The following is a 15,365-nucleotide window of genomic DNA, read 5'->3' on the forward strand; positions in this document are numbered from 1 at the left end:
TGTATGATACATATAATATATATAAAAATATTCGCAGACACTAAATAATTTGTAAACAAAATATACACTATATATTTATAAATAGTAAAAAAAATGAAAAAAAAAATAGAGCAAAGAAAGGAATAAAATAGTATGCTACTTAGTATATTATCTAATACTACTATATGTGCAAAATATACATATAATAGGAAATATTAATCATTTTTTTAAGCATACTAATAAATTATATTGAATTTAAAAAATATGATGTTGAAATTACAAATAAGTAAACGAAAAAAGAAAAAAAGCATAAAATAAATGAAAATGAAACAACTACCGAGTTGTAAATAATAAATCTTACCATGAATATTAGGAAATGTATATAATATTAATAATTTTAGCTTTTGAAATTTTTGTGATTTTGGCAATTAAAATGTGAATATACATATACGTGGGTATAGGTATAATGTATAATAATTAAGCTGAATCAAATCATATAATTTTCAAATACTTTAACAAAAATTATATTTAAAATGTCGTGGATAAAGAGAGTAATAATATTTAGAAATATTTAAATGACAAGATAATGGAAAAGATTATATATAGGTTCCTTCATGTCATATATATATTTTAACTATTTACTTAATTTATTTAAAATAATTTATCAAAAAAAAAAATACTATTGTCACCGCTTCTTTAACTTCATAATATAGTTGTTGTACTGATCCTGGATTAAAAAAAAAATATATATGTATGTGTATATATATACATACTTGTGAAAACACTAATTAGTTAAAGCTTATATTGGGAATGCATAATCATTCTGTAAACATATGGAAAAGGGAAAATATTAAATGTATTGATAATGGTGTTACCTCTAATGTTTTTAGTTTCAAGCAACTTTCGGGTATATCCTTATAATTTAATTGTTGTTCTAAAAGTAGAAAAAGATAAGGGAAAATTTTATATGTTCGCTTATAAAATAAATCGAAATTACTAAACAAACACATAATTTAAAATTGCTATATGCTAAAATTATATATATGGGCATGGAAAAATTAATTACTGTATTTGTTTTTTTGTCCATGATAATCATTTTTAATTTTTTTAGTTAAAACATGGCATTCGTGCTCATAATATTTATATTCTACTTCAAATTCAACCTAGAAAAAAAAAATAAGAAAAGAGTGATATAATATCTTGCATATATATATATATAACAAATAAACATTATTAAGCATATAAATGTGAAAAAACTTACTTGAAAACGAGGATGGCTATTTTTCGGATAGTTATAGCCAAATGTCCTTTTTGTGTAAAATCGAATTTTATTTAACGATGTATAATTTACAGTATCAAAATAATTCGTTTTTTGAAGGGAATATACAGCCTAATTAAAACAAATTAAAAATATATAATGATTTATGCAAAATAGGAATGGTTATAATTGTTCTCTTTATTTATAAAAGAGAGGATTCGAACACATGCGCCATAATTCGTTTTTTTTTAATATGTAAATGTGTGCATATTTTCTGAAGGCACAAAATATAAGGACGGGAATATTAGTATGGTTCACACATATATATGTATATAAATTTTTTACCCTTGGTTGCTCAAAATAGCTCGATAGAAAAAATATAACAAACATCATTAAAAATATAGAGAGCTGTGCAATCGAAATGTTGCGTTGATTATTATGGCTACTATTGTTATTATTATTATTAGTATTATTGTTATGTGGATGCTCTGTATTAATATGGGTTCGGAATGCTCTATTATTGCAAGTAGCAAAATTTATTCCAAAAAAACTACGAAATAAATCTTCGGGAGTAAATAAATCATCACTATAATAGAAATGTGTTGTTCTATGTGCTGGAAAATGAGAACCCATTTCTAAATTATTATCATATTCATATCTTTTTTCTTTATTTATTAAATGCTGAAATGCTTTTGATATTTTTTTAAAAGCTTCTTCAGCCCCTTGTTCTTTATTCTTATCAGGATGATATATTTTCGCTAATTTTTTATAAGCGCTTTTAATAGTTTCATCATTACTATTTTTTGGTATACCTAATATTTCATAAAAATTATTTGTTCTTAATATTTTTTCGATACCATCATCTTTTGATTTATGCCGTTCATGTAAATTACTATGATCGGTTTTATATGTTCTATTATTAATATTGCTGGATGTTGTGTCATCGTCCCCTATGTTTTCACTTTTGCTTATTTTTTCATCACATATTTTTATTTGTTCAGTTATATCAATTTCAGGAAACATCCTTTTTGATTTTAAAAATAAATTTTTTGCATGACTGTAATTTCCTACTTTCATATATCTGGTTGCTAAATTGAAGCATTCATATGCTTCTTCTTTGTTCCCTATCATTTTGGTCCGTATATGTGTGTGTTAATTTAGATTAGCAATAAATTTATTCAGATATTTTTTAAATATATTTCTCCCTTTATAATTAAATCTTTACTATTTTCTCCAGTGGTATTATCTTAGTTTATATTTTCTGTTACGTACTCATAAGCATAACCTGTTTGTATCTCTATTAATGCATCAGGTGTATCACTAATCATAATTTACATAAAATATATACGGTATAGTTAATATTTTAAAATTTTCTCTTTTATTCTGTTTTATTTATTGTTCATACATATGTGTATTAGCATAGGAATAAACATACATAAATAAATATAATATGTAATATTTATTTATTTACGGAATGATTATAGTCTTGTAATAGCGAACACCATTGGGTCTTTAAAACATTATGTATTGTTATGATATTATTTTAATATTTAAAAATTATTCTTAATTATTTAAGCATTATACATATACTAAAAAAGAATAATGCCATAATCTGTTTGTATGAAAAAAGATAATATTAATAAAATAAAAAAAATCGCATTTGAAATGTCTGGTATATATCTTCAAATACTAGTTATACTATTTTTTGTAATTTTCATTTAAGGCATTCTTCCGCTAATAAATACTCACTAAGATAATCCATTCATATATGGCCATAGTATATATATCATGAATATGTATATTTTATCTTGTGTCTCAAGGGGAAATATTGGACTTCAGCAACATATAAAAGTCCTTTAATTTCCTTTACGATTTTATTAAAAGAACAAAAAAAAATAATTTAATATATAATAAAAATACATGTAAACATATATCACAAATATGAGAGTATATATGTAAACACATATAAACTGATTATAGATATGAACATATTAATAAAAACATGTATAAATGGAACATAAAAATATGAACATATATAATCATCAGTTTAAATATACGCGTATGATTATATTCATATTTTGAATTTTTGAAAAAGAAAAAACTAAATTTTATAGTTTAAGCTATTTTGTTTATCGAATATTTTATTTTCTTTTCCTTCTTACAGTTTAAAATGTTTAATTTATAATTTATTAACCATTTTTGGAAATATTCCTTTAAAATATCGTAAAAATACTCTAAATACCACTTATATGTATATAAAAAAAAATAATTATATATATATGCATACATAATTATACATATTGTTTTTTTTTTTTTTATTTTCCTTTCTTTAATTTCAATACAAAAGTTCTTATTTATTTTTATACTCCTTTTCCTTGCAATTTTTTTTATAATTAAAATTTTCTTATATATTATATAAAAACTTTTTAAAAATAGAAGCATCATAAAATATGTTATGGAAATATATATGTATATGAATATATTTTTATGTATAATATATTGTTTCCATTTTTCCTATGGGTTTCTATATATTTGCTGTTTTTTATATTCGTGTAAATTAAATAGGTAACACATATTCAAAATATATTTATGGGATTATTATAATATTTAACAAAAATAAGAAAATTTTAATTTACTTTAATAATTTTATAAATTAAAAAAAAAATAGCTTATAATGATTTGGAATTAGAATAAAATGACCATGTATAATCAATATTTTTTATAACAACTTATGAAAGTTGTATTAATATTTTTTTGTATCGCTAATATTCCTTTTTGCTTAACCATACCCCTGTATATATATATGTATATTGTATATCAGTTTCCTAAGCCGATAAATGATGACATTTATATAGAAAACAACAATATACACTAATCGTAGCAAGGTTATGCTTTTTGAACTAGACCCAAAATAAATAAACTTTAGTATGTAGGGAATGCTCACATATATATTTTTAGTTTTGGGGTAAAATCTTTATGAATTCCCTTTTTTTATACAATAATAGGGCCAAAAATGTAGTATGGAAATGTTTATTACGGTTGGTATTTTGCTTTTCAAATTTATAAAATGACACACATATATATTATTAAGAAATTACGCATATTTGTGCATTTATTTCCATCTTATATTGATTTGTTTTATTGCTGTTAGGCATTGCCATTCTTACAAGAAAAAATAGCTTTATGAAATTTAACACTTTCTAATATAATTATGTGCAATTTTATTAATATTGCTTTTTTAATGGAAAATTTAAAGTCCCATTTTGTTATTATAATCCAATTTATATATACATACATATTCGAAGTCTATATATTTGTTTACCTACAATATTTTTTTATTGGGTAGCATTCATTTTCCATATTGTTTTTTTCCTTTTTTTTGTAATTACAATTTTTCCCAATGTTTTACAAACAAATTGAGCAACCATACTAATATTTAAGATAAATATATTATTTAAATAAAACATATTTAATTAGCTAAGAAAATTATTACACACTAACAACTTTGCCTTTTTATTTAATAAATATATATATATTTTTTTTTAAAGGCCTATTAAAATTTATAGATATAATTACAAGAGAAAAGGACAATTTTTTTTTGAGTAATTCTTTTTATAATTCATTGAAAAGTTGAAAAAAATTTTTAATATTCGTTTTTTCCTTTCCAATTTTCAATGTTATGGAAAATTTAATTTTAACTTTTAAATAAGACATTTTTTTGTTATTCATAAAATTAAGAACTATTAAATATAAATGTAATATAAAAATATAGTTTAAAAACATATTGTAGAGTAATGTTTTTTTTTTTGAATTATATGTATTTTATTTTTTTTAATGAATGACAGTAACTATTACAGTTTCGGTTGCATTTAATCTTATTTTTTTATTATTAAAATCAATGGAAAATTGTAAATAAAACAAATTAAAATAAATAATAAATGTGTGTAAATATATATATACACTCCAAAACTGGAAAAAAAAAAAAATTAAGCGCACACATAATTAATAAGTTGAATCACATTGATTATTGATTTCTACAATATATTTAATTTTACAACTTTTCTCTTATTTCCATAAAATTAAATTTGTTTTGTTGTTTTTTATGAAACACACAAAAAAATATATATATAATTAATTTTTTTTATGAAGAAAAAAATCAATATAAACAAAATTAAATTTGCTATGAATTTTATTATTTTATGTTGCATTTAAAAATTTATTCTTATTTAAAAAAAAAAAAATGTTGTGCTAATTGCCTTAATTTTTTATAAATAAATAAGCATATACATTGTATAATATATATTTATATGGAAAATGTGTAAGGCATTATTTGTGAGAATGATTTATTATTGATTCTATATTAAAATATTTTTAGGAACCATTTATTTTTTTTTTCTCTACCTTGAGTAAGACCATATAAAAATAAATTCCTTCATTCATTTTATTTTAATAGAAAATGTAATAAATTTTTAAAAATAATATAATACATAAATATTGTTTATTAAAAAATTAAAATTAAGGAGCATGAAGTATGTCTAATAATAAATATATTAATTGCTCTAAATTATAAACAAAAAATGGAAGAACAACAAAATATGTAAAACTTTAATTAATGAAATTGTGCTCTTATATATAGATTTTTTATAATATGAAAGAGAATTCTTTTAATTAACATAAAAAAAATAGATATATAATATACATATATAAACACACACAGAAAAAAATTCATATGATGCGCATTTTCTGTATATGGGAATCATGTATCAATGATAATGTCTATTTTTTATTTATTAATTTTTTTTAGTAGTAATTAATTAAAAGAGTTATATTTTCTCTATTTATTATTTGCATTCAATAATTTATTTTTATTTCTTTATATATATTGTATATGATTTTTTGTGTTCCGTTATATTTATTTTTCATAAAATGTTGAGAGCATTTTATGTTCTATCTTTAATACTAATTGAATTTATACTGCATAAGGGCCAGTATAATAAGCATATTTGTTCAACAAATTTGAAAAAGTATGATTTTGTTGATAAGGAACATCGAATTTTGGTAAGTGATATCGAAGATAGTGAAAAACACATTGAAGATATAAAAGACACCTATGAACCTATATTTAGCATTTATGAAATATCTGCAGAATTTCACAGAAAAAAATATATAGCGAATAAAAAAAAAAATCAAAAAAATGGATCTGACAAAAGTATAGAAAAAAAAAAAAATTCTGAAGGCGATGAAAGAAGTCAATTAAATCAAAAAGATGGAATAAACTTTCTCGAATTATCTGATAGACATCCTGATGTAGGGAATTATGAACACGATGAGGATTATGGGCTTGATGAATATTATGACTATGGTGAGTATGATGATGATGACGAGCATGATGATTTGGTAGAAAACGATAGAGACATTTTAACAAGGGGGAAAATGTATGGACAAGAAGAACAAAATAAAAATATAAACACAATTCCAGGTAATAAGAATAATAACACAAAAGTAGATGGCAAAAAAAATGATATAAGTCTAAAAGATAAAATTAGACATAATGAACAAGATAATGCCAGTTTAAAAAACAAAGGGGAAAATGTAAGTGAAACTATAAAAACATATAAATTTGACCATTATAAAATTATAACAAATTCTGAAAATATATTAAATGATATAAAAGTAGACGCATCAGATATTTCAAAGCTAAGTATAAATAGTTTAAATATAGAATATAATGAAAAAAATAAAGCCGAATACACACATCAAAGGCATATAACATTAAGTAATGAAGGAAATAGACGATATAAAGTATTTTTAATGACAAAAAATCCAAAGTTTACAAAAACAAATGATATTGCAGAACATGGAATGAATTTTCTCCAAACAAAAGCCGTAGAGAATGAAGATGAAAGAGAAAACGAGGAAGATTATTTGAATGAAAATTTGTATAATGGATTTGGGACTCTTGATTTTGAAAATAGTTATTCAAAAACAAAAAAAAAAATAAACACTGGACATGCAAGTGGAGTTAATGATAAAATTAGTAACCATCAAAACATTGAAAAAAGTGATTCTCATGAAAAAGAAAAACATAATTATGGATTTATAGAAAAGGCACGCAGTTTTTTTAGCTTTTTATCCGTCTCAAATAGCAATAAAGATGATAATATTGAGAGTGGGAAAAAAAACGAGGAAAGCAACAATGCCGATTCTAAAACTCAATTAAATGAGAAAACTAATGATACGACCAAAAAAGATAATTTAAATGAATTTTTGAGTATAGACAAACTTACAGATCAATATTTATTAAACTTAAAGAATAAAAATATGAAAAAACAAGAATTGATATTAATTTTTCAAGGTGATTTAGATTTGCATTCGAAGGAAATGAAAACAGTTATACATGAAGCTAATGTTAAACTCATAAACTATTTAAATACGCATTTTAAAGACATTAAGGATATAAACTATGATGTATCGTCTCCAATAAACTTTGTGTGTTTTTTTATTCCTACAGTTTTTGATATTAAAAATTTAAATATATTAAAAGAGGCATTAAATATATTGCATAATGAGCTCAAGGATTATATCGATAATTGGAATTTTTCAAATACTTATATAGCATTTGATAGCAATTATGAATATGAGGATATAAAAAAAGAAGATATAGACAATATAATGAATAAGTTAAATGAACACGGAGAAAAATATATTAAAAAGCCCAAAAAATTATATAATGTAAAATATTCATTTTTAAGAAAAATATGGGGCCTAGGATCAATTATCTCTTTATATAAAGGTCGAAGTAAAAAAGATTCTGACATGGAAGAAAGAATTTTGAACACTTTACCAAAAGAATTGAAAGAGTATTCAACTTGGAATTTATCTTTTATAAGAGCATTTAATGCTTGGCTTTTGTCTGGATATGGAAATAAAAATGTAAAGATATGTGTTATAGATTCGGGGATTGACAAAAATCATATAGATTTGGAAAGTAATGTGTATATACCCCAATATTCAGATAAATATGAAATGACAAGTGATTTTTTTGATTTTATGGTTCAAAATCCATCAGATTCATCAGGGCATGGTACACATGTTTCTGGAATAGTAGGCGCTTCGGCAAATTCTTTAGGTATGGTTGGTGTTGCTCCTAATATCAAATTGATGTCTTTACGTTTTATTGATGGAGATAACTATGGAGGTAGTTTCCATGTAATTAAAGCTATAAATGTTTGTATATTAAACAAATCGCCAATTATTAATGCTAGTTGGGGTTCTAGAAATTATGATACTAATATGTACTTAGCTCTTCAAAGATTAAAATATACCTTTAAAGGGAAAGGAACAGTTGTAATAGCTGCAGCAGGAAATGAAAATAAAAACAACGATCTCTATCCTATATATCCTGCTAGCTACAAACTTGAAAACATTTATAGGTATGTATAATAATGCAATAATTTGTCTTTTCATGAAAATATTTATTTATTCGAGATAAAGTAATGTATTCGTGACTTTGTGACAATTTCTTCATATTTGCAATACATCTTTTATATTTTCTCTTTTTTATTTTTATTTTTTATAGTGTTGGTGCTATCAATAAATTCTTACAAATTTCACCATTTTCGAATTATGGAGCTAAAAGTGTGCACATTCTTGCACCAGGACATCACATATATTCCACGACGCCTATGAACACATACAAAATGAATACAGGTACATCTATGGCAGCTCCTCATGTATCTGGAGTAGCTGGATTGATATATTCGGTATGCCATAACCAAGGATTTATACCTGAAGCTAAAGAAGTTTTAGAAATAATAACAAGAACATCTATAAAAATTGTACCTAGAGAAAAAAAAACAATGCATAATAGTTTAGTAAATGCAGAAGCAGCAGTATTAACTACATTATTGGGAGGCTTATGGATGCAAATGGATTGCCATTTTGCTAAGTTTTATTTAAATAAAGACAAAAAAAAAAGTATTCCTGTTGTATTTTCAGCATATAAAGATGGCATGTACGAAGCAGATATAATTATAGGAATTCAACCTGCAGATACTAATACAAAAGAATATGGAGAAATTGTGATTCCTATTAAAATATTAACAAATCCAAAATTAAAAAATTTTGTTGCATCACCAAGAATTGGAAAAAAAATACACATTGATGAAAATGACTTAAATAATGATGATATATTATCATATATTTGTGAAAATGCTTTATATAATTTATATGAGCATGACAACAGTTTTTTAATTTCATCATTAATATTATTCTTTCTAGGAATTATACTAATCGTTTTAGTATCGATTGTGTTTTTTTTTAAACATCATCAAAATAAATATCGCGATGTCGGAAAATATATGAATCAAAAAATGGTAGATAGGGCATATGATATAAAATATAATTTTAATGACGCGAGCACTGGTGGTATTAAAAAATCGACGTCATTGGATGGAAATATAACCAATCACCGAGATACTCAAAGATATACTATTGTTCAAAATGAAGATAATATGTATGTGCTAAAAAAAAAAAGTTCTATTCAATCAAAATATGAAAGACGTAATGAATTAACAAAACGCCCACTTATAAAACGTCCAACTACAAAGCATGTAGATAAAAGCATAAATTTCAACAATATGGAGTCATTATACGAAACACAATGCAATTTATCGGAATAGATTATGCTATCGAAAAAAGAGGAGATAATACATTGTAAGGTCTTTGTGAGGCACATTGATCTCACGTATGAGTATATATTGTATATATATATTTATTTAATTATTTGACATTTTCTTTAGTTTTCCCTTTTTTGTTTTCGAAAATATATGTATATATATTTCAAAAAAAAAATAATTAAAAAATCATAATATTTTTTCTTCACAATGATATAGTAGAATATTGTTCATTTATTTTTTCTATTCTTTGCTTTAATAAATTGTTTATAAAAATTTTTCTAATTTATAAATGCATTAAATGCATTTATCGTCTTTTTTATTTTATATGTGTAATAACTATATTTGTATATAATTTGTTTTATAAAATTATATAATAAACTTTAATATAAACATTGATAATTTTGCTTTTTAAAAGCATAAAATGTTTTCATAAACATATTTAATTATTTGGAGAATAAATTATCCTTTAATAATTGTTATATTAATTTATACTTTATAATTTAAAGTAGCTAAATGTAGTCGCAAAGTTTAGCAACACATTTTTTATAATGCATATTGAGGCATAATATATGTTGATTTTTCATGACTTTTATATTTTTATGTAAAGAGGGAAAAAGATATATTATATGGGCTGACTACCTTTTATTAGTAAATAAATAAATACATTTTATATCCTTAAAAATATTCTTTATATATTTATGGAAAAGAAAAACTAAAACAGTAAAAAAAATGGCTATAAAGGAGGACTTTATATATTTTATTATTTTGAACAAATGTTTTATTAAAACCAAAAAAAAAAAATACAGCTAAAATTGGATTAATAAAATTTTTATCTAGCTTTTTTTATAGCTATATTTTTTTTTTATCGCATAAATATGCAAAATGTTGATTTTTAAGAATTGTTAAGGGTGCACTGTACAAACCTTCTAGTGCTAGGGTAAGGCAACGCGCGAAAGGCTATAAGAAGCAAGCTTCAAATGATCCTTTCCCCTATTAAAAATTTATGTGAAAATTGATAAGGTCTCAATTGAGACCATATCAGCTATCACGCTGATAAGAACAGGTACTACAAATTGATCTTAGCCAAGAGGCCGAGAAGGGGTGAAAGTTTTCATTTAAAATATTCATTATGTAATTGTCTCCCTACCAAAAGTGTACCTATACGAAATATATTCTCTTTTTACTATTTTTCTATTTTTGTATTATAAATTTTAATTTATATATATAATTTAATATGAATTAAATTATTCTTATACTTTTTATGGATTTTTTTCAATATAAATAATTATGTATTTTATAAAAATTTTAAAAATATAATTTTTTGTAAAATTTTAATATACATTTTTTATTTTACACATTCACTTATTTTTTATAAAAAAATGCAATATTAAAAAAATTATATAGCAAAATATTTTGTAACAATTTAGTATATACAAATGATGCCATACTATTGAAAAATCTATTAAGCAAAATATGCTATTATTAAAAATAAATCATATTAATTATATATATAATGTTCTAAAATGAGAAAAATGTAAATAAATCAAAATAACGGTAAAAGTATTTGAGTATCGGTATTTATAATATATTATGTTATTCTGTACAAAGGAAATAATATGCTATCTCAATAGAATGTGAAAGTTTAGAGCTCTTTGTTTTTTTTTATTAAGTGTAATATTAGTGTGCTCCTTTGCCACAAATATATTATTAAAGGTATATACATAAGCACATAAATATATATACAACCACAATGAGTATGTTGTATGTAGGGCAAATTGGAAAAACACTATTAAAACTGGATAAGGGAAAATATATGTACAATTTGCATAGGTGGGTAAATACTTCTTCCTCCAAAAATGAATTAAATAAAAAACGAAAGAATGATTATATATTATCTTTAGACGAAGCATTATATTTATCTAAAGAAATGGGTATTAAAACAACTACTGAAATGCAAAGAATAATTATGAGATCTCCACCATTTTCTAATGACAAAAGTCCGTTTGTTATTGATAACTTTTTTGAAAATGTGAGAAAAGATAAAGATGACGATGAGATTGATGAAATTGATAAAAAAATCAAGGAGTTAGAACTCGAATCAGATAAAAAAAAAGAAAATGAAGAAGAAACAGAAGAAATTTTAAATTATAAATACAATGACGAAGCCAAAAAAATGAATAATAATGTTATAGATAATTTTTTTCTTGAAAATTTTAATAAAAAAAGGATAAAGACTTTTATTCATAATAATCTTGAATGGTTAGAAGAATCAGAAGGTATAGGAACAAACAAAAGATCATGTGCCTATGTTTATTTAAAAAGAGGTAGTGGTATTATAAAAATAAATAATGAAGAAGATTTATATATTCGATGGCCTTATTTTTACAACAGAATGGATGTATTAGAACCATTTTATTTAACAAACACAGCATGTGTTTATGATGTATTTATAAAATTAAAAGGAGGTGGAATTAGTGGTCAATCAAAAGCCGCTAGGCTAGCAATTGGAAGAGCATTACTAAATGCATGCCCCCTTATCCACGATGAATTAAACCAACATGATATTTTATATGAAGATATGCGCCAAAAATTCCCCAAAATGCCAGGACGAAAAAAATCAAGGGCAATGAAACAGTGGTCAAAAAGATAATGGCTACATTTATAATTTCATTTACTATATATAAAGTTTTAAAATACTTTATATAAGATATTTCTGCTAGTAATAGTATGTACTACTTATTAGCACATTGTGGTTTATGGATAACTTGTATATGCATATATTAGTATATGCGGAGTTTAGAATAAATATGTGCAGCCAATATTAAAGATAAAAGTAGCTATTGAAACGGAATATTTAGTATAAACTTGTTTTCATCACAATATATTTTTTTATAATGATCATGAAAGCAAAAAGTAATATCAAACAAAAAGCATATAAAAATGATACATAAACATTTCAAAATTATATATGCATATGTGTAATACACAATAACAAAATTAATTGATTTTTAATAAAGTTCCCCCCATAAAATAATATTTTTTTGATTTATAAAATGTTTTACTTATTTATGTATCCTATTTTTGCGAATTAATAAATATAGGATTGTATATGTTTTTGTATGCCCATATAATGGGTTTTACTTATATAACATATCTTCCATTGGAAACTGTTTCAGTTTTCCGTTCTTTTTTTTGTAATTTGAAATTAAAACTTGAGATTATATCTTGAATATTTGTATGTTTGTTATTATCATATAGTTTGTTAAACTTACTATATTTTGCTAATTGCTCTTTGTTTACAGCATATATATCTTCCTTATAAGATTTTTTTATTTTTTCTGATTTAATAGTATTTATAATGTCATTTTCACTAGTTTTCCAATATTTTGTTAATTCAGCATCTATAGCAGTATAAATATATGGGCATTTAAACATATCATCAATGTATTGTGCATATGCATATAAACTACTTAAAGGAACTGTACAATTTTGAGGGTGTTTAGTTTTTCTGACATTAGCTGGTAAAATAATGTCCGGAATGTGCCCATATAACAATTCTTTTTTTATTATGTCTGGAATTTTTTTTTCAAATATGGTTTTATTATTTTTATAAAATTTATATATATTTAAATTTTTTGATTTATTCTCAATTTGTATTTCTTGTATAAACTTTCGATCTGTATAATCTAATTTTTGACATTCCAATTCTAATATTTTCTCTTGATTTTGTTTTTGTTTTTCTTTTTTCTTATCTTCCAAATTTTTTTTGTCTTTCTTCTTTTTTGTTTCATACAATTGCAATTTGTTAATAAAATATTCATCATTATAATTATTATACTTTCTATAGATATCTTCATTTTTATCCATAATCAATTTTTTTCCATAAAAATAATATTTACCCCCTTCATCGATTTTTTTAACTTCATATGGTTTCCTAAAAAATCGTTCATAATCTTTGGCGGCTAATTGCTCTATATAATCATCATAAAACATAACTTCTCCGTCGTATATCTTTTCTCGTAATGACTTTTTTTTATTTCTGTCTAGCTCGTTTGCATTATCATCTTGAGTATTATCACTGGCAACTGTTTCATCGAATGAATTTTTTTGGAGTGAAATTTTCAAATTTCCTTCATAATTATTCATAAATTTTCCTTCTTTGTGTTTTGTATAATCAACATTTGAATAATTATATTCATCGTTGTCGATTTGATCATTTATTAATTCTCTTTTTAAAGTATCAAAACATCCATCCTTATATTTTAGTGGATATCTATAAGCATTTACTGGTAATTTATTATAATATTTAATATTGTTTTTTTCTTTATATTTTTTATATAATAATGTGTAATCTAAAATGTTATGATGAGGAATATAAGTTTCTTCCTCATCAGGATTGCTATTGTCTTTATCTTCATTAATTTCTTTCTTCCATATTTCATCATAATTTATTTTATTTTGTATAATATAAGATTTATCCATTTTTTTTTATTCGGCATATGGCAAAAGCAATATGAGATATATTTTATATTTTTGTATATGCATATGTTTACTTTATGGGTATTATATTACTATTAATTTAATTTACTTAAATTTAGTTTTTAGCTACTTAACAGAAATATGTGTTGCATTTTTTATATACGACATATACTTCATGTGCGATCATTTACGAAATAAGACGCATATTAATTATGTTGCACATAAATGAAAAAATAATACTACTAATTAGGACAAAACTATATTAAAATTAAAATAAAATAACGAAATAAAATATAAATTTATTCTATATAAAATTTATATTTACAAATTTAATGTGTAAAAATATACAATACGACAGAGTAAATTCAAAATGCGACGCATATGTGTACACATAATGCTACACAGTTGAAAACAACAATTGATTTATGCCACAAAAAATATATAATAAAAATAAATTATGTAATAATTTTTAATAGTATGACACAAAAAATATTGATATATAAAAAATGCATCATATACATTTAGTCACAAAAAGTGCACCCTCAGGCTATCACTGCTGATACACTGTTATTCGTATGGGGGAACAATTACTATATAATTAATATAGTTTATATATTAAAATTATTATTAAAAATATAATTTTTGTATTTATTTTTATTTTCTATTATTTATATTTTAAATTTATTATTTCAATGTGTTAATAAGTCAAATGAGCAACTTTGGTATTATGGGTGGATATTCTTATTTGAATTGTTCTAATTGGCTTTGCTTACACATGTATAAATATAGTTTGATTATTTCTTATATATCAATATGTTCATATATAGATATTGTCTTTCTATGTGTAAAATTGAATTTTATTTTCCATCATAATCTTGCAATATTCTTTTAATTCCACATATAGTATTAAAATTATTGGTATAAATCCGTTACGAAATTATTATGTGACACACTACTAAGGCATAAACAGG

General features: G+C 22.9%; 4 protein-coding genes across 4 annotated transcripts; 2 read left to right on the forward strand and 2 right to left on the reverse strand.

The window, feature by feature from the left end:
• Positions 1-664: 664 nt before the first annotated feature.
• On the reverse strand, positions 665-2,368 carry PVVCY_0903540 (DnaJ protein, putative; the record flags this gene model as incomplete). The annotated part of the gene is made up of 5 exons (XM_008626690.1): positions 665-706; positions 855-913; positions 1,046-1,142; positions 1,241-1,369; positions 1,583-2,368. 5 exons carry the CDS (start codon positions 2,366-2,368, stop codon positions 665-667), a joined length of 1,113 nt encoding a protein of 370 aa, XP_008624912.1.
• A 3,795-nt stretch (positions 2,369-6,163) lies between these two features.
• PVVCY_0903550 (subtilisin-like protease 2, putative) lies at positions 6,164-9,918 on the forward strand (the record flags this gene model as incomplete). The annotated part of the gene is made up of 2 exons (XM_008626691.1): positions 6,164-8,670; positions 8,817-9,918. The coding sequence occupies 2 exons, from the start codon at positions 6,164-6,166 to the stop codon at positions 9,916-9,918; spliced, it is 3,609 nt and encodes a 1,202-aa protein (XP_008624913.1).
• Positions 9,919-11,665: 1,747 nt separating this feature from the next.
• Positions 11,666-12,565, forward strand: PVVCY_0903560 (mitochondrial ribosomal protein S9 precursor, putative; the record flags this gene model as incomplete). Its single annotated transcript, XM_008626692.1, has 1 exon — positions 11,666-12,565. One exon carries the CDS (start codon positions 11,666-11,668, stop codon positions 12,563-12,565), a length of 900 nt encoding a protein of 299 aa, XP_008624914.1.
• Positions 12,566-13,056: 491 nt separating this feature from the next.
• PVVCY_0903570 (apical exonemal protein, putative) lies at positions 13,057-14,397 on the reverse strand (the record flags this gene model as incomplete). Its single annotated transcript, XM_008626693.1, has 1 exon — positions 13,057-14,397. The coding sequence occupies one exon, from the start codon at positions 14,395-14,397 to the stop codon at positions 13,057-13,059; it is 1,341 nt and encodes a 446-aa protein (XP_008624915.1).
• Positions 14,398-15,365: the final 968 nt, after the last annotated feature.

The sequence above is a fragment of the Plasmodium vinckei genome, assembly GCF_900681995.1.
Source record: "Plasmodium vinckei vinckei genome assembly, chromosome: PVVCY_09".
Taxonomy (NCBI): domain Eukaryota; phylum Apicomplexa; class Aconoidasida; order Haemosporida; family Plasmodiidae; genus Plasmodium; species Plasmodium vinckei.